A 17,723-nucleotide genomic window follows, 5' to 3' on the forward strand; every position below is an offset into this window, starting at 1 on the left:
AAGAAACCTGCACTGCCCCACCCCTCCCCCTCCCCCACTCCTGGCTTGGTTTTTACAAATCTGCACAAACTGCCATGTCCATCTCCACTCTGTCACAGAGTGAACAAGCCCAGTATGCACATGCTGCTGAGTGAATGAATGAGTGAATGAATTCAGGGATACCCAACATCTCGTTGGAGCTTTTCCCGAGGTTTTATCACTCATAAACGCTGCTCAGTTTTAGAAAACAGATCCATCTTTCATGCGAATTCATGAATTCATGGGGGAGAGGCACTTTTCAGAAAAATTTCAAGCCATAAAGAAATTGGGGAGGGAGAGAAGTGCTTTGAAAGCTGTGTGCTGATTATGAACACCCTGAAAGGTACAACAACCCCAGGTTCCCCAAGGGGGGCGGGGGTGTGGGGCGTCACCCTCCCAACCTCCGAAAGCCCAGCATCCCTGCCGCACACGCAGAGTGTCAGGACCTTCCCCTTCCCTTGGCGAAGCATGGGCCAGGGAAGAGAGCGGGGCGGGCACAGTGCAGGTCCACTGCTCGGAGCTTCTGAGAAAACATGTCTGTCCCTGGGGCCGTCACCGCAGCGGGAGGGGAGGGTGCTAGGACCCCGCGCCCGGTGGGTCCTCAGGTGCCAGCCTACCTGAGTGGGGAGAGGGGGAAGTAAACAGCACCAGGCGGCTCTAGGCACTTGGATACAGTGGGGTGAAGACAGACAAGGATCTCAGACCCACAGAGCCCGCGTGATAGAGGGAAGACAAGACAGTACAGACAGGAAATAAAGAAATCCTACACACAAGAGGCCAGAGAAGTTGTAAGTGCTCTGGAGAGATCCAGCTGGATAATCCTAGGGAAAGAATGAAAAAACAAGCCAGCACAGAGCCTATTTAAAATCATGGAGGGGCGCCTGGGTGGCTCAGTCAGTCATAACCTCAGGGTGGTGGGATGGAGAGCCCCATGTCAGGCTCTGCGCTCAGCACGGGGTCTGCTTGAGATTCTCTCCCCTTCTGCCCCTCCCACTCATGCTCTCTCTCTCTCTCTCTAAAATAAACAAATCTTTAAAAATAAATAAATAATAAATAAAGTAATGGAAGCAACATAAGAGTCACATGGATCCCACCACCACCTCCATTCACTGTAGAGATACGCCCTCGACAGGCTCCCCGCTGGACCAGACAGGACGAGTCTTATTGTGAAACTCGGTTGGGCTCACTTCTCCCCCTGCCTCCATCCTCCTCCACTTTTTAAAATTAGTGCTTTGGAACTTACTCCTGGTTTTACTTCCCCTATAGCCAGACCCGCTGGAGAATACACAGGCCCCGCAGTCAGAGACCTGGGTCTGTGCTCTGGCCCCGTCTGCACCAGGCCGGGCAGCGTGGGCAAGCTGCTGCATGCCCTCCCAAACCACAGCCCACACATCTGGAAGGATGGGGACAGTCATGAGGCTCAGGATGATAACCCAGATGAGGTCTGGGTGCCTCAGGCCTCACGGATGCGTGCTTGCTTCCCAGCACTGTCTGCCTTCTCGGGCGGCTGGCTGGTGAGGCACTCACTGCATGTTCTAGGCTTCAGGACACGAACCTTCAAGGGGTCATATGCTGGGTGTCAGGGTGGGGGTGCAGCGAGGGGCTGGAAGCTCTGTCTGTAGGTTGTGGATGGGCCAGGGCAACCCAACCCCGTGGCCTTCCAGTGTTCACCTGGACTCCCAGGCTCTCCAGGTGTGAGCTCCCCTCCCCCCCAGCCTCAAGCCCAGAAGAACTGGCCTGCCCCTCATGCACCACTCTCCCACCACCTGGCCTGCCTTCGGCTCTTCTCTCCAGGCTGTCCTCCCCACATGCTACCCCCATCCCCAAACTCCACTTCAGGTGTCAGCTTCCCCACCGACCCCCATCTAGGCTCCCACGGAACCCACACTTCCCATTTCTCTGCTCAGCACACTTGCAAACGCTTGTTTAACAAGCTGCTTTCCTTCTCCATGCCTGTTCCCTAAAGAAGCTCATCTGTATTTGTCCCTGTGTGTCCCCCACACACTTTACAAGGCCTGGCCCTGAGCAGGCCCTCCACAGAGGTCTGGTGAACTCAACTGAGTCTAAGGACACACGAGCATGGTGTGCAGGGAGAGCATCCGGGGACCTCAGAATGCTGGTCCAAGTCCCAGCTCAGCTGTGGGGGGGCCTCCGTCCCGATTAGTACAATGTGGTGGCAGAGTGGTGGAGGGAGGGCCGGCCGACCTGTAGGCCCCTCTCACCCCCAACACATAAAGAATATGGCAGAAGAATGGACATCTGTTTGCCTGCTGGGCTCTCGCCTAGTGTTTTAGCCTGAGGCTGAACAAATCAAATTGCACAGTCCAGCATTTATGGACAGTGGCCCCTGGGCCCTGTCTTGGGTGCTGGGGCCGAAGGAAAACAATGAGCACTCCTGTCTCTAGGGTGGCATCCCAGCTTTCCAGGGCAGGCAGACTCACCTGCTCACTTTTCCCCAGAGGCCATTCACCACCTGGGAGGCTCAGACAAAGTCATCCAGGGAAGAGAAGAAGCCCAAAGGAAGCAAATGCCAACGGTCCTGCTTGGGAAGGCTTTCTAGGCTGACTTAGGAAATTCAAGCTAAAGGGAACCTAGCTTAGCATCCACCTTCAACCTCACAGAGAGGAAGGTGGTAGAAGGAAGGCCCCGCTGCTCCATCTTGGGGGAAGTGTGTCTGAGTCAGGAAAAGGCTCTAAACACACCAATGACAAACATTTTCCAAGCTGTTGTCTACAAACACGTAACGGCCGCTGGCTTCGTGGAATCCAGGTTTTGGAGACAGAGGCTCAAAAGCTGGCAGCCCACAAACTGCATCTGCCCATGGATGTGTTTTGTTTGGCGGGCAAGGTTTTACATTTTTTTACAAATTAGTTCCAACATTTATTCCTAAGAATCCAAATGTCCAACTTCTCTGGAAAACCAGGCAGCACTGGGCTGAAGATGGAAGAAGTTGCCTTAGGAAGAAAGGCCCGCCCCTTAGGGTTCTGGGGGCAAGGGTGGGCAAGGGAAGACCTGGGTGGGCAGAACTCAAAGCACGGAAAGCCCAGACAGCCACAGGCCTCAAAGTCAGCTAAAGAATCAGCCACAGCTCCTAGAGGCGGGGCTGGCTACCCACAATGGCTCCAGTCCCCACCACTCCCTATAACCTCACACCAAAAGCTTCATGGATTCATGTTTATTCACAGGCCCCTGTAGGCATTTAGCTGGTAGCCTCTTAGACATACACAGGCATAGGCCTCACAAACATACCCAGTCCATGGGCCTTCTTCCCCATAATCTCCTCCACCTCCCCTCGCACCCAGGCTTCAAGGACAGAAAATCTGCTGACATGAAAATTAAAGGTTACCTCCTGCAAAGAGCATACATCTACCCAGGAGAACAGTCAGAAACTTTCTATGTGGGACGCCTGCCAACTACAGGATGTTTTGTAAAGATACGTTGAATAATTGACAATCTATCTGATTCAAGTTGCACTTTTATCGCCACACATCTGTTTATTGTTTTACTACATCCATACAAAATGCCGACATGTCAAACTCTGGGGAAGCATCCTCATAACTTATTCATGAAGAAAAAAATCGTGCACAATGATAAACTCGAAATGACAGAAATCGTTATTTTTACTTTAACTATTTGTCCATTTGAACAGCTCCATTTAAAAATTAACACACTTTGGGGTGCCTGGATGTTAGTGAAGAGGCTGCCTTCAGCTCGGGTCATGATCCCGGGGTCCTGAGATCAAGTCCTGCAATGGGCTCCCTGCTCAGCAGGGGGTCTGCTTCTCCCTCTGCCCCTCCCCCCAGCTCGTGCACACTCTCTCTCTCCCTCTCTCAAAAATAAATAAAATATTTTTTTAAAATTGACACACTTTTTAAATTATTAATATTTGATCAACACAAGATACCCAATTTGAAGCTTCAGTCTTTCCCCAAATCCAATATGGCTCAGATTTCTTTAGGCAATTTCAAAGTCTATTGGAAAGGCAGCTGTAACTTTATAATGAGAGGGGGAAAAAATTATCAAGAACGTGATCACAGACTGGAAGGCATACCTGCTTCTTATCCTGTGTTTTCTTAAAGTCTTCACATGCTAGCCAAAATAAAACATTTTCTTCACTGAATTCCTTTTTTAAAAATTCCTATGGATAAAAAGAAGAAAAAACATCAAGCAGTATTCCACTTTAAGGAAAGAAAGAAAGAAAGAATGCATTTTCCCTCAAGGGCTGGTTTGGCAAAATGAAACTAATGAGTATGGTTCAATCACCCTTTGAAAACTCCATCCTGAAAAACAAAGCGTATGTTTAGTGTTAAAGCTAGAATTTCATGTGCATTTGAACTTAATGACTTGGACATCGTCAGGAAGAGTAAAAATGAAGCAGGAATCTCCTCACAAGTCTAAGACGACAATAAATTACCAAAGAGTAAATTTAAGTGGGAGATATATTAGTTCCTTCCAGACAGTGTTTAAACAAAGTACATTCCTCTAAAATCAGGCCCATTTTTTTTAAACAAAAGAAAAAAAATATTAAGCATGTCTAAAAATGTCATGATTAAAACTATTTTAAGTTGGAGGTGTGTTTTCTTTTGTCAGCTGTTTGGGGGTTAGCAGCACAGCCCGCCAACCCGCTGTGCGCAGAATAGGGTCCTTCCCGAGATCTAGATGGTGCTCCCAGTGGCCTAGTGTCCAGGAATGTTAGTAGTCCAGCCGGACACCCCCTCCCTCGGCGCTGCAACAAGGACCAACAGCATCAGGGCTTATGCTGACCTGAGCCAAGACTTAAAGACAGAAGGCAGTGGGACTCAGGCAGATACGGGGGATTCTCGAAATTCACATGTGGTTCTTCTGACACCTGGGGTTTCTGCTACCCAAAACAGTTCTTTCTAGGCAGCGCCGACACACCCCATCCATCAGCCCTCCTCTTGGAGTTCAACTTCACTTCTCCAGCTGTTGTCCACCTCTCTCACAGGGTTAATAATGAATCCCGAGAATCCCCGACACAAGAGAACCAACCTTCACGTCAGAGAGACCCAGACCACCTCCTCCCAGGTGTCACAGAGCTAGAAATTCTTTGTGGATTCTGCCAATGAGCAAAGTGCCTCTTTTCCCATCACCGCCTCCCCCTCCCATCCAACTATATAAAAACCAGAAACAGTTTGTGCGTGCCGCTCAGCTCTGGTCCAAGGCTATCCGGGAGAGCGTCTCCACCTTGGCCATGGCAAGTGAGAAGTCCTTATTCTCAGGTTGGGACACACACACAGTGAAAAACCAGCCTGTGTTTCCCCCACAGGTGTCTACACTTCTTCATGTGCTGCATCGATCCTGGTCAACAATGAAAAAGGCAAACCCTAAATCTTTTCACGCCTTCTGGGTCTTCAAGCAGATTCTCCAGAGAGGCCGCCCATTTGGCTGTGCTCTTGGGGTTCTGCTGGCTACTGCTGGAACTCCCGTCGCTGCCGTGGATGTCTGCAAAGCAAAGTTCAGACTGGGTATGTGGTCCAAAGATACTTCCATGTAAAAATATCTGCAAATAATGGTCATCGTCATCACCACTGTGGCTAATACAGGTTATGTGCCAGAATCTATTCCAGGCACTTAATACGGGGAACTCGTTCTAGTCCCGATGATAACCTTAGGAAGGAGGCACTGCCATTTCCTCCATCTTACAGCTGAGGGAAACTGAGGCTTAGAGCAATGACAAGAGGGCCGTGTCCTTGCCCACCACTCTCCATCCATCCTTCCCCCCACCCACGTGTCCTCTGGCCAACCCTCAGGCAGCCCTCGAGGCTCACTCAGACCATCCTCCCCAGGACCCTGACACAATGGCAGCTGCTTTCCCGTTACACTTTGTGCACAGTCTTGTAATTATCGTGCTGTCTTGTGATGATTTGCATGACTGACGCACTAGTCTAAAAGCTTCTGCATATCTTTATGTTGTATCGGCAACATGTAGCTCATTGCTTGGCACATCAATAAAAGTTTGCACCAGGGTTGGGCCAAGGGTGGGAAAAGGGAGACACTGGCTGCAGGTGCAAGGTTTCAGGGGGTTGCTAAAAAACTCAGGCATCAAGATAAATGGTATTTTCATGCAAGATTTTGAAAAATCAAAATGTGCAAAGAATTCCATAACATGGGGCGCCTGGGTGGCTCAGTTGGTGGAGTGTCTGCCCTCGGCTCAGGTCATGATTTTGGGGTCCTGGGATCGAGCCCCATGTTGGGCTCCCTGCTCAGTGGGGAGCCTGCTTTTCCCTCTCTCTCTGCCTCTCACCCCGCTTGTTCTGTCTCTCACTCCATCAAATAAATAAATAAAATCTTAAAAAATTCCAAAACAAACAAAATACCAAAATTGTAAATAAAGACAGGATCGGTATTACTGATTTTTCCTTTGCCTCCAATATGGTTCAGCATCACACCATTACTATGTGTGTAAATTGAATGAATCTTTGTACTCGCACATCTGCTGCCTTCTCTTCCTCAAGACACCTGAAAAGTGTCTTGACTAAAGGAAAGGGGGCAGGGGACCTCCAACTAACACACTCTGACTACTTGCTGCGAGCAAGTGACAACACAACATGCCTCATTCTACAGAATTCGGCCCCTTCCTGGAGTCAAGGGAAAAAAACATGGAATGTCACTTCGGGTGGGCCCAGGTTCCAAACCCAGTTAGGCAATTCAAACTGTGTGGTAAGGGGCAAAATTCTGTGTGCAAGATAAAGCTAATCCTCCTATCTGGCTGGTTATCCAAAAGACTAAAAGGGGAAGCACATCAGGCATCTAGAAGCTCACAGTAGACTCAACAAATGTTAGTTCCTCTCTCTTGCCTAAATAATGATTTATCAAGTGAACTCTTTTCATAGCTAATACTTTTTCTCCATTGCCTTTTTTCATTTAAAGGTACAAACCTGTTTCTATAAAGCAAAGTTTGAATGTAGGAGAAAATACGCTTTTAACTAAAAAATCAGCAAAGCAAACCATTTGAAAAGGATAAATGAAAAAAGTCCTATGAATATTAATTGCTGCAAACAGCTAGGATGCCATACAGGTTAAAATGTTTTTGGAAGAAAGTTGTATCTGAATACATTGGCCTTAACAGGAACTCAGCTTGCATGATCTTTCATGTTCTATTGGGGGTCCAACGCACGTGTTAATTTCTCAAGCAGCTGGGACCCTGTCTCCCAGCATCTGGGAGAACTACCTGGATTTTAGACATTCGCTGGCTGACTGGGACTAAAAAGCAGAAGCCAGAAGCCCCGTGAAGGGTTGGGGACTGTGTTTCAATACGCACCGGTGAGAATGTAAGCACGTAATGAGCACGTAAGAGAATGATCTGGGACAAACCTATTCCTTCCATCGAGAAGCAAACTCGCTCAAACACAACACAAATGGACCTGATGCTTCTCTAGAGTGCATCTTCAGTCCGTGGATATTACATTAGTTCCCTGCTCTCTTCGCAAATGCTAGAACGGCAAGCCTCTGAACACTGAGTTTCTTCCCGACAAAGTACAAATCGAATCAAGAGATCACCATTATAAGAAAGTTCTGCGAGAGGGTTCATTCTGCCAAGCATTTCGCCAATTTACTCTCCTGTTCGTGAATACAGCTTGACAATTTGCTGCCCTCCCTCAGCAGATCTCCTCTGACAGAAATACATGCGGAGACACAAGTGGGCCGCTCCCAGGAACAGTCTTAGGCAGCCACAAATTTCTCCTGCTGTCACACACCACCTACTTTGCCCATAAGTTTTCAACCTTGGTTTGAAAGGGTTCCAAAGCTCCTGACATTCTTCTCAATAATAAACCAGACCACATTTGGGTTTTTGCTGCTACGCTCTCTTGCAAATAAATGCACTTGGTGGACTCCCATTTAAGCAAAATGGGAGATAAGATATCTGGCCCCACCATTTGATAGTTGCCACCTCCCCCAACCCTTAATTCGTACTCCAATCATTTTGCATATTAGATTTCTGTGCCAGCTTTCATTTGATCAAAGACTGTTATAACTCAATACCACTAGTCTGGTCTTGTCCCCTTATTTTATAGACTGGGAAATAAAGCTTTGGAGGATAAAATAAGGGGTTCAGAGGGTAAATGACCTACCCAAGGTGACCCAACTAAAGAACTGCTCTATGGAACCAGTATTGGGACTTCAAAGTGAAGGTGACTGTCCCTCCCAGCCCCACCTCCACAGAACCCCAGGGGCTCCTCCAGAACACGGGACTTGGCAAATAAATGGCCCTTCCTCCCAGTTCTCGGCTGGGCTACCATCTCCCTGCCATCGAGAGTAATGAAATACATCGACTCCCACACTGTTACGGAAGGGCACAGAATTTCTAGGTCTGGCTCAGGAAGTCCACCAAGATGCAGCTACTCTCCACAGCCATGGCCACTGGTGTCTGGCTTTGGTGCCCTTGATAAAGACAAATTCCTTCTTGCCTTTTTTGCCCACTTTCTGCCCCCACCATTCTTACCGTGGTTATCTTTTTCCCACACTCTGATGTGTTTTTGCTTTTCCCAGAAGTATTGTTTTGAATTTTTCCATGACTTCCTGATTGCCTTTCAATTTTGATAAAAGCTTTTGGCTATGCCTTTTTTTCCTTAATCCTTATTGATTGTTATTGATACAGATAGATAGCTCTAAATAGAACCACATTTGCAAACTCCATTCATTTAATGGTGTATCTCTCTTTTTTAAGATTTTTTTTAAAAGATTTTATCCATTTATTTGACAGAGAGAGAGAGAGAGCACAAGTAGGCAGAGAGGCAGGGAGAGGGAGAAGCAGGCTCCCTGCTGAGCAGGGAGCCCGATGCGGGACTCAATCCCAGGACCCTGGGATCATGACCTGAGCCGAAGGCAGCCGCTTAACCGGCTGAGCCACCCAGGCGCCCTTTAAGATTTTATTTATTTTTGACACAGAGAGAGTGTACAAGCAGGGGAAGAAGCAGAGGGAGAGGGAGAAGCAGGTTCCCGCTGAGCAGAGAGCCCCACGTGGGGCTCGATCCCAGGACCCCGGGATCATGACCTGAGCCGAAGGCAGATGCTTAACTGTCTGAGCCACCCAGGCACCCCTAATGGTGTATCTCTTTTCCAAGTCATGCTCCTGACCTCCAGAGAGACTGAGCAGAGGCCCCCCCCCATCTGGCACTGCCCTAGAGATCACCCCTCAAGTTGGGTCATTTCTATTACTCAGGGTCCCCCCACTCAGGAGACTTTCACTACTTCTCAATGCATGTAAGTAAAGGCTTCCTAAGACAAGTTCACCTTAAATGTTACAATCAGTCCAGCAATTATAAGAAAAAGGAATAACTTTTCGCTATAGTATGCAGGTTTACTTCTGAACTTAAGAATAAAGCAAAACCAAGAGTTCCCAGCTTCCCAACTCCTGGCACCTGGGGCCATAAAGGTATAATATTCTTTGTTTTTTCATTGATAAAAATTGACATTTTAGATGGATTACAACACAAGAAGGTAAGCTTGGAATGCACAGGAGGAAAAAGAAGTCAAATGTACTTTTCTAGCAGCTTTAAGATCACTCAAGCTAGTAAGGAACTATCGGTGACAACATTTGTTTCAATTTTGTCCAGCTCTGTTTATCTTGTCTTGTTTAGTTTACCTATAAAATATCTTTACAATGAAAAAAAATTTTTAACCTCCTGAGGTCTTTAAAGCATTTTAGATCAGATTTTTGTAGGCACAATACTTATTTTTCAATAAATTTATATTCAGATTAATCTGTCATTAGCTAATAACAACAGCGAACACTTACACATTGCTTACAGCGTGCCGGGGACAGCTTCAAGCTTTTTCTGTGGCTTAAATCATTCATACCTCACAATGACCCTGTGCTTAATATTATCCCCATTTCAGATGACGAAGCACAGATGAGGCACAGGAACTTGCAAGGGTCACCCAGCTAGGAAAGGGGGGGACCGTGCTCCAAGCACAGCTCCAGAGCCCACGCTCTTTATCACGAGACTCTACTGTCATTTTTGTTTTTGATAACTGCTGGTCTTCACACTCACAATGGCCTTGAAGGGAAAGACAAAAACTGCACCGTGGGAAAAGACTGGGAAAACCAAGAGGGAATTCAGTGCAAACAAAAACCCACACCAGACCGGGCCAGAATCATCTAGCATGCAAACACAATGTACATACGTTTTCCATTTACATTTGTGCTGTTCTGTGTGGTTTCTGACTTCAGCAAAAGCCATTATTTCAAAGATACAGATGGCTGAGGCTGGTTGCTTGCAGCGTATTTCGTAATGCATTATTTATAGATGCTATGATGTCATATCTACCAGAGACCTTCTCCAGACATTAATTCCTTGGAAATCCATACTCAAAAGGCATCTGTAACACTCATCGGAACCGAAGGCCTACAGCATGGATTCCTGCTATTAGTCTGCAGGAAGGTCTGGATAATGATCCTGCATAGACAATATTCCCAAGTCAAATAGTGTCCTAGTAAAATCTCAATACCCAACTTCCTCAAAGCAGAGTCAGCATACATTATCAAAGAGTCTATCCTAAGTACCCCCAAAACTTACAGCATTATTAAAGAAAACAAACCAAACATTCAAGCCCAGGAAGAGGCCGAAATGTTCACTCTAAATTCTGAAGCAGTTTGGTGCAACACATACACACACTCACTCACACACACACACACACACACACACACACACACCATACTCCCATAAATATTCAAGGAAAAGTGCACACCCCAAGAACCTTATTTAAAACCTCACATCAGGGGCACCTGGGTGGCTCAGTCAGTTAAGCGTCCGACTCTTGATTTCAGCTCAGGTCAGGATCTCAGGGTTGTGAGATGGAGCCCTGTGGTGGGCTCCACACTCAGCACAGAATCTGCTTGAGATTCTTCCCCTCTCCCTCCCCCTCTGCCCCTCCCCTCCCTGTCTCTCTCCCAAATAAATAAATAAAATCTTTAAAACCTCATATCAACTATACCACATCAAACATTTTACATTTTTTTTTAAAAAGTCATCCAAAAAAAAAAAAAAGTCATCCAAACTTAGAAGCAGAGAATCAGTTTGTTACAACTGGTGATCTATGTAAGGTTCCGGAGAAAGTGGGTCATGGAAACGCTCTATCTAAATATTACTTAAGTGTTTATCGGCTCCAGTATCTAACTTCTGAGAATAACTACCCTTCAAGGATGCAATTCCCTCGGTGGGGAGTTTTGCGTGAAGTGCAATTAGCAGAATATAATAATAAAAATGAAAAAGTTTTAAAATCATCATAATAATAGCAAGCATTAAAGACGAGAGAAGGCAAGCAGGCTACAGAGGGCTGGCTGGACTCAGAAAAGGCATCATGGCTTTTTTTTTTTTTTTTACAAGAAGCCAGAGACCTCAGAGAAAGCCAAGGGCTCAGGCGGGGCCTCCCAAGGGCACCTGTGTCCCTGTGTCTACACTCCACTCTCCCCCCCAGCCCCTGCCTTGCGCCGCTGTCGGCTGGGCGGTGGGCAAGCTGAGGACATCTGCCCAAGGGGGGTGGGGGCCAGTCCTTACGTTCCATGCTCTGGGGTCCACCTGAGGAGTCTCACGAAGCCCAGGAACCCACTGCCTTCTCAGAGACGCTTCGTGGGAGACAGGCCGGGGGCTGCGGGGCTCCTGAGCACCCTTGAATCTGGAGGAAAAACAAGACTCCACATCCTCTTTTGAGTGGACTAAACAACAGATGGCCACTGGCTTCCAGTTTCTACCAGAGGGAAGGAAATCAGAACGCCAGACTGTTATTTGTAGCCTCCCTAGAATCTCTACTTTCTAGGCAAAGGCCCAGAAAAAAATAAAATTACCCAGGAGCTCTACCCTGGGGGTGAAAATGAAGACCCTGTCCTGATTCCCTTCACTTCCCAGAGGCCTGTGCTACCCACCACCTCCCCCAGGGCCTGACACTTGTGCACAGATGTGCCCTCGCTCCCCCGGGGCCCCTACGGCCGGGCGGGCAAGTGACCTTCTCCCTCCAGCATCAGCGGGACTGTGCATTTCTTGAGGAGGATCTGTGTCTTCCCTGCGGTCCGCCATGTCTGGCGCTCATGTTCACGTTTACATTGATGGATGTTTTCTGATAGATTGGGGGCGAGACAGCGAGCAGGACCGCTGTCAAAATAGCTGCCTAAGCGCTTGCTATAGATCTCGTCTCCACCTCACAGCGACCTGCCCAGGTCGGGCTCATCGGGGGTCCATTTTACAGAGGAGGAAACTGAGGCACAGTGAGGTTAAGTAACATGCTCCGAGGAGCAAGCAAAGAAGGGGACAAGGTGCGACTCAGCCCCAAGCCCTCCGGCTGCAGCGCCTGGGAAGGGAAGGGCGGTGACAGACACAAGAAGTGAAAGGCGGGGCCCTCTTTCTCACAGAACTTAAAATTAATTGAGAAGATGAGACCAGGAGTTCCCACATGGCTATCTGCCCACAATGCCACAGGCTGGCATGAAGTTTTTTTTCACTGGTTCATGAAGAAATGAAAATAAAGATAAGGAAATAGTTACCACTTAAGCTGTCTTGGTACCGTCAAGGCGGCCTTGGGTTGTTTTTAGGAAAGAGATCATTATATTTATTTACACGGTCAAAAATTCAAGAGACACAGTGGGAGCACGGGGGGGGCAGGGCTTCCTGTCAGCTCTGTCCCTCAGCCACCCAGTGCCTCTCCCCGGACACAACAACCTCTAGAAAATTCTGGTGGATCAGGACATTTCCTTACATGAGATTCTGTCTTTACTCTCTGGGGTGTTCAAATGCCCTTTCATTCATGGAATGATAGAGATGGTTGATGACGGTGTTGTTTTTAATGTCCTGACTGGAGAAAGGAAGAAAGGGGGGTAAAGGAAGAAGGGGCGGGAGGAGAGGCAAGAGAAAAGTTGTCAGCTCCATATTCATATATATATATATATATATATGAATAAAATATATATATTTTAAACTCTAAATATATCTTAGCAAGATAACTAAATGGATACTGTGTGAACTCATGCAGGTAGCTCTGGGCTTGGGTCAGAGATTTAAGTTCTCTGGTCTGTCCCTTCTGAAATAGGTGGCTCCGGACAAGTCCCTGCCCCTTGGTGGCCTCTACAGTTGTCCAGGGAGAGAAAAAACAGGCTGCATTTCGGGGGCAGAGAGGGAGGGAGGCAGGAGGCTGGGGAGAGCGGCCCTGCTGAGGCAGGGGGAGACCCAGCTGTGGGAGAAGACTCAGGACAGAGGACACCCTCGGAAGCAAAGGGGCAGAAGTGGGAATGCGCAGCCCCCACGGGCAGAGTGAGAGCAGGGGGGCTGGGCCTGGGAGAGAAGGCAGGCCCGAGGAGGGGTCCCTGAGCGCTGCGCAGAGGGGACAGCACAGCTGACCCGCAGGCCCTCGGCAAGGCCCTGGAGGGATGGGAACTTGCTTAGAAGGGAAATGAGTCCCCGGATGTCTGCAAGGGGCTGTTCCCCCCGCAGGGGATGTCTCCTGACCACTCTTATCAGGGAGCTGCTGCTGTCGCCTTCCCGCGGCCCCCTTTGCCCCCACCGCCCCTCTAGGGCTGCAGCAGAGGAGAGCTATCTGGGGGAAGCAGAAGACAACCAGCAAGAGGAAATTTAGTACAATTTAAACAGCAACTTTCTGAGCCCGGCGCCCTGGGCGGAGGGGATTACTCAAGCACAGCGGAGGATGTGCCTAAGTCCACCCAGGAAGCCCCAGGAAATGGCCCACCAGGCACCTGCCAGGTTCGCCAAATTTCTAACAGTGCGGGAAGGAGATGTCAATCACATACAAAGTCAATGAAGGCAAATAGAGCTCCAGTAGCCCCTGACACCCACCCGTCTAGAGGGTGCTCTTGGTGGCATTCAGAGCTGACACCACGGACTCAGTAGGCTCATGGGCTGACCACGCTGGTCTAAAACAACAACCCCTCAGCCCAGCCCGGCCTCTCTGTCCCTGAGCTGCTCTCCCTGAACCCACAGCCGGGCCTGTGATGTTCCGCAGAGAAAGTTTCCCCAGAGGCCAAGACTGCCCCGCTCGCTGCTGGGTTGTTAAAACAAAGACATGAAGTTGCTATGTTGACTGTCATCTTTAAATAAAAACTTAAGCCCAGCAATAAATCCGAAACTGGTCCCAACGGTTTAATGGGATGATATACAACAGACCCCCAGGGGAGGGCCAAGGCCTGCCCGGCAGGGTGGGGATTCCCTCCGCAGGCCACCCCTCAGTCTGCTCGCAGCGGGAAGCCTGTGGCCTTGGCTTTGCTTTCCAGGTGAGTGGCACCACGATTACCATCAACAGTGTGAGCCGTCGTGCGGGGCGAGGGGGTGGGCAGACAGACTTCAGTGGCATAAGAATCAACCTGGGCCCTTACTGAAAATGCAGCTTACTCTCCCTTCCACCTCAGACTCCCAAGACTGAATCAGTGGGTCCAGGTGTGGCCTGGAAAGCTGCATTTTATCCACCCCCTTCGCGCTCCCAGTGGGTTCATGAACACACTTTGAGAAATCTCCAAAAGGAAAAACAAGGGAATTGCACTTTGAACCTTGGAATTAGGGGTTAGGAACTCCAAACTCTGAGCTTGAAGACATGGTCTCCAATAAGGTTTTGCTGAAAAGCAAGGAAAGTCTAGACAGTAGAAGGTTCTGGGAGGCAGGACTGCGGCTGGGTCCATATCAGGAGTCTGCAGGGCTGGATCCACCACTGGTAGGGCTGGAAGCTTATACAATTTGGAGAGCCAGTTTAGGAAAAATAATTTAGAGTTACCAAATAAAAATGTAGTACAGGGTCCCATGGATCGCTTGGCTAGCTTCCCAGTACCTCTGCCTTGGGGCCCACATTCCCTTTCTCACTTGACTCCTTTTCTCACTGCTGGATGGTGATGCCCAAAAGGCAGAGCCTCATTTGCCCTTTCCCATCAGTGGGGTACACTTTAAACCTAAAAATCCAATGGCGTTTGGGCTCTTGGAGGCCAGGCACCCAATACCAAACCATGATGCTTACTTAGCTACTAATCTTTCTACCTGCCACCTAGTCCCACGTCGTAAGGCTGAAAAGTGGCTGCCCCAAAAGAGGTACACTCCAAGAGTGTCCTCAAATTGCCCATCTTTCTGGGGTACAACCCTCACCCATATAACACCCCCCAAACCAGGGATGCCCCAAAACATTGCAAAGCAATGAATAACCAGGCAGAGATGTTCAGAGCAGCTCTGTTTATAATATGAAAGGGGGAAACCAACCATTATTACTCATTTATTACGTGCCAGGCATTGCACTAGGGACTTCATATGTTCTGGTGTGTCTAATCCCAGGACTCTATGAAACCCACTTTATAGATGGGAAAACAGACACAGAGGTGTGTCAGTAAACCAGCTCTCCTAGAAAAAAAAAAAAAAAAAGCTTGATCTTTAGCATTTGCCCATTTCCATGGTAAAAATATCCACCAAGAGCCAATTTCAGGCTATCTGTGATTTAGCACCCAGTTCTTAAATTTCCCGATAATTTAGCAATTGGCTCAGAGGTCAGAAACTTGCCCAAGGTCACTGAACGATAGAGTCAGGGTGGGAACCAGGAGTTGAACTTGAGTCCAGGCTCTGACTACAGCTCCACAGGCCTGTGAAGAGCCACCAAAAGGGAACGGCTAAAAGAAACATCCGAAGCAATCCTTTGACCCACAGACAACACAGCAAGATGTACAAAGCCCACTGACACAAATATAAGCTCTTTACAATGACCCTATGAAGTCCTACTTTATTACGGGTGTCCTGAGTATTAAACACAATGATTTGCATCAGTTGATGGACAGGAAACCAGCTCCCTCTTTAAGGGCTCACAGAGGGATAGCTGTTTTATTCCCATTTTGCAGATCCTCATTTGCACAGAACTCGAAGTTTTCACAGCGGTGGAGGTGAGATTTGGTCCCAGCCGGTCTGGTCCCAGTCCATCCTCTTAATGCAATGTCCCTCATAAAATATGATATTCAGGGAAAACAGGACACTGACCAACATGTCCAGACTCCTAGCACTAGGAAGAAGTGAGTCTGCTAGTGGAAGGCAGCAGAAAAGCCTCTGAACTCCACGGTCAGGCCAACGTGGGTTTCAAAGATTCTCCATCACCCCCTAAGTGTGACTTGGGGCAGGGTACCTAACAGCTCCCCGCTTCAGTTCCCTCTTCTGGAAAGTAGCCTTAACAGTACCTATCTCACAGGCTGGCCCCTAAGGGTGGAGAGAGAACACAGAACTGGGTGAACAGATTCCTGGGCCCACATTAAGAGCTCAAAGGAGCATAGCCACAACTGTGAACGAAAAGGGTAAGGTGGCTGGCATCAAAGGCATGGTCTCATCTTCACCGTGGATTCTTTGTCCTACCGAATTGCTCCAAATTGTGCCTCAGGCTGGTCCATTGTGACAGCCAAGCCGAGTCCACCCACGGTAAGGTCAGCGCTCCCCTGGCGCGAACTACAGATGTGCCTTCTCCACCCTGGTGTTCACCCTCCTCGGCGGCCCCATATTTCGGCCCCGCAGCGCAGAACTGAAGGCGCCGGGCGGCCCGGGCCCCGCTGCCAGTCCGATCCCGGGGGTCCAGCCCTGCCTGCTCCGGGCGCTGCGCGGGCATCGTTCGCACCAACGCCCGCAGCGGAGAGAGGCAGAGAACTCCAGAAGGGAAGGAGCCCGCGCGACTTTCTGCTTTCGGATCTAGAGCCCGTACTCCCTCCAAAGTTTGGGGGTGTATGGGATCTCCTTTTTTCTCCCAGACCATCACTAAAAAGAAAACTCCTGTTGTTCCCCCTTTTCTCCAAACTTCCCCCCGCAGCGCCGCTCGGGGCTCTGCGCTCCCGCGGCGGCTGCGACCGCAGGGACGCCGGACGGAGCGAGGAGAAGTGGCGCGGTCCGCGGGGACCCTCGCCGGGTGGGATCGCCAAGCCGCGCCCGAGCACAGGAGGGAGGGAAGGATGCCCGGGACCCTGGGCGGGCAGTGTCGGCAGAAGCGGCTCCTCCGGGCGCCCGATCCCCAGCCCGCGGGGCCCGGAGCCGCTTACCTGACGGCGGCCGCTTCCTGCTGAGCCGGCTCACGGCGCGGTTAAACATCGCCGCGGTCGCCCGGGGAGGAAGGAGGAGCAGCCGGGCGGCGCGGCAGCTGAGCCGGAGGACCGAGAGGAGGAGGAGGCCGACCAGGAGGAGGAGCCCGCTCAGCACCGCCCCGGCGCGCCCGCCCCCGCCCCGCCGCCCTCCCCACCGCCAGGCGCCGCGTGGCGCGCTCCGTGCGCCCTGCCCGCCCGCGCCGGCGGGGGCCCAGCAGTGCACCCTCAGGGGCCCGGGTGGCTCAGGGCGGCCCCGGGTGACCAAACGTCGAGGCCCGGCCCCGCGCTCGGGATGGAGTGCACTGGCCTGGAGGGAGCCCGCGCCGCCCGTGGCTTAGGAACCCTGCCCGGGCAGCCGCGCGCCCCGGGGGCCCCCCCGCCGCCCCCGCGGAGGTCGCCAAAGCAGCCGCCCAGGGCCCCGCCCCGCCCGCCTCGAGACTCGGCGTCCATCCCGGTCTCCCGCCCTCTTCCTGCAGCCGCGAGAAATGGGCACGGCGCCGCGGGCGCACCGCGCTCCGTGGCTCCGTGCGCCTTCGGGAGGCGGCAGGCCGGGGTCCCCTCCCGCTACACGGACGCGGAAGCCGAGGCCTCGAGGTTCTGCAAAACCCGGACGCGGCCCACGGCCTTCGCCTCCTCGCCCCCGGGATCCAGGATCCCC

At 50.3% G+C, this 17,723-nt stretch overlaps 1 protein-coding gene across 3 annotated transcripts in view; it reads right to left on the reverse strand.

Annotated features, from left to right (window-relative positions):
• Positions 1–17,148, reverse strand: part of RGS10 (regulator of G protein signaling 10) — a 36,951-nt gene extending 19,803 nt beyond the window's left edge. Inside the window, exons 1-3 of one of the 3 annotated variants that reach the window (XM_027596171.2) lie at positions 11,541–11,701; positions 5,363–5,481; positions 4,070–4,156 (exon numbers count right to left, since the gene is read on the reverse strand). In XM_027596171.2, coding sequence (XP_027451972.1) covers positions 4,070–4,156; positions 5,363–5,481; positions 11,541–11,547 — 213 coding nt within the window. In that variant the 5' untranslated portion in view covers positions 11,548–11,701. Of the gene's footprint in view, positions 1–4,069; positions 4,157–5,362; positions 5,482–9,778; positions 9,800–11,540; positions 11,702–17,023 lie in introns of those variants that run through there. The other 2 variants (XM_027596173.2, XM_027596170.2) reach the window with 2 other exon arrangements.
• Positions 17,149–17,723: the final 575 nt, after the last annotated feature.

The sequence above is a fragment of the Zalophus californianus genome, chromosome 15 (genome assembly GCF_009762305.2).
Source record: "Zalophus californianus isolate mZalCal1 chromosome 15, mZalCal1.pri.v2, whole genome shotgun sequence".
NCBI classification, from domain to species: Eukaryota; Metazoa; Chordata; class Mammalia; order Carnivora; family Otariidae; genus Zalophus; species Zalophus californianus.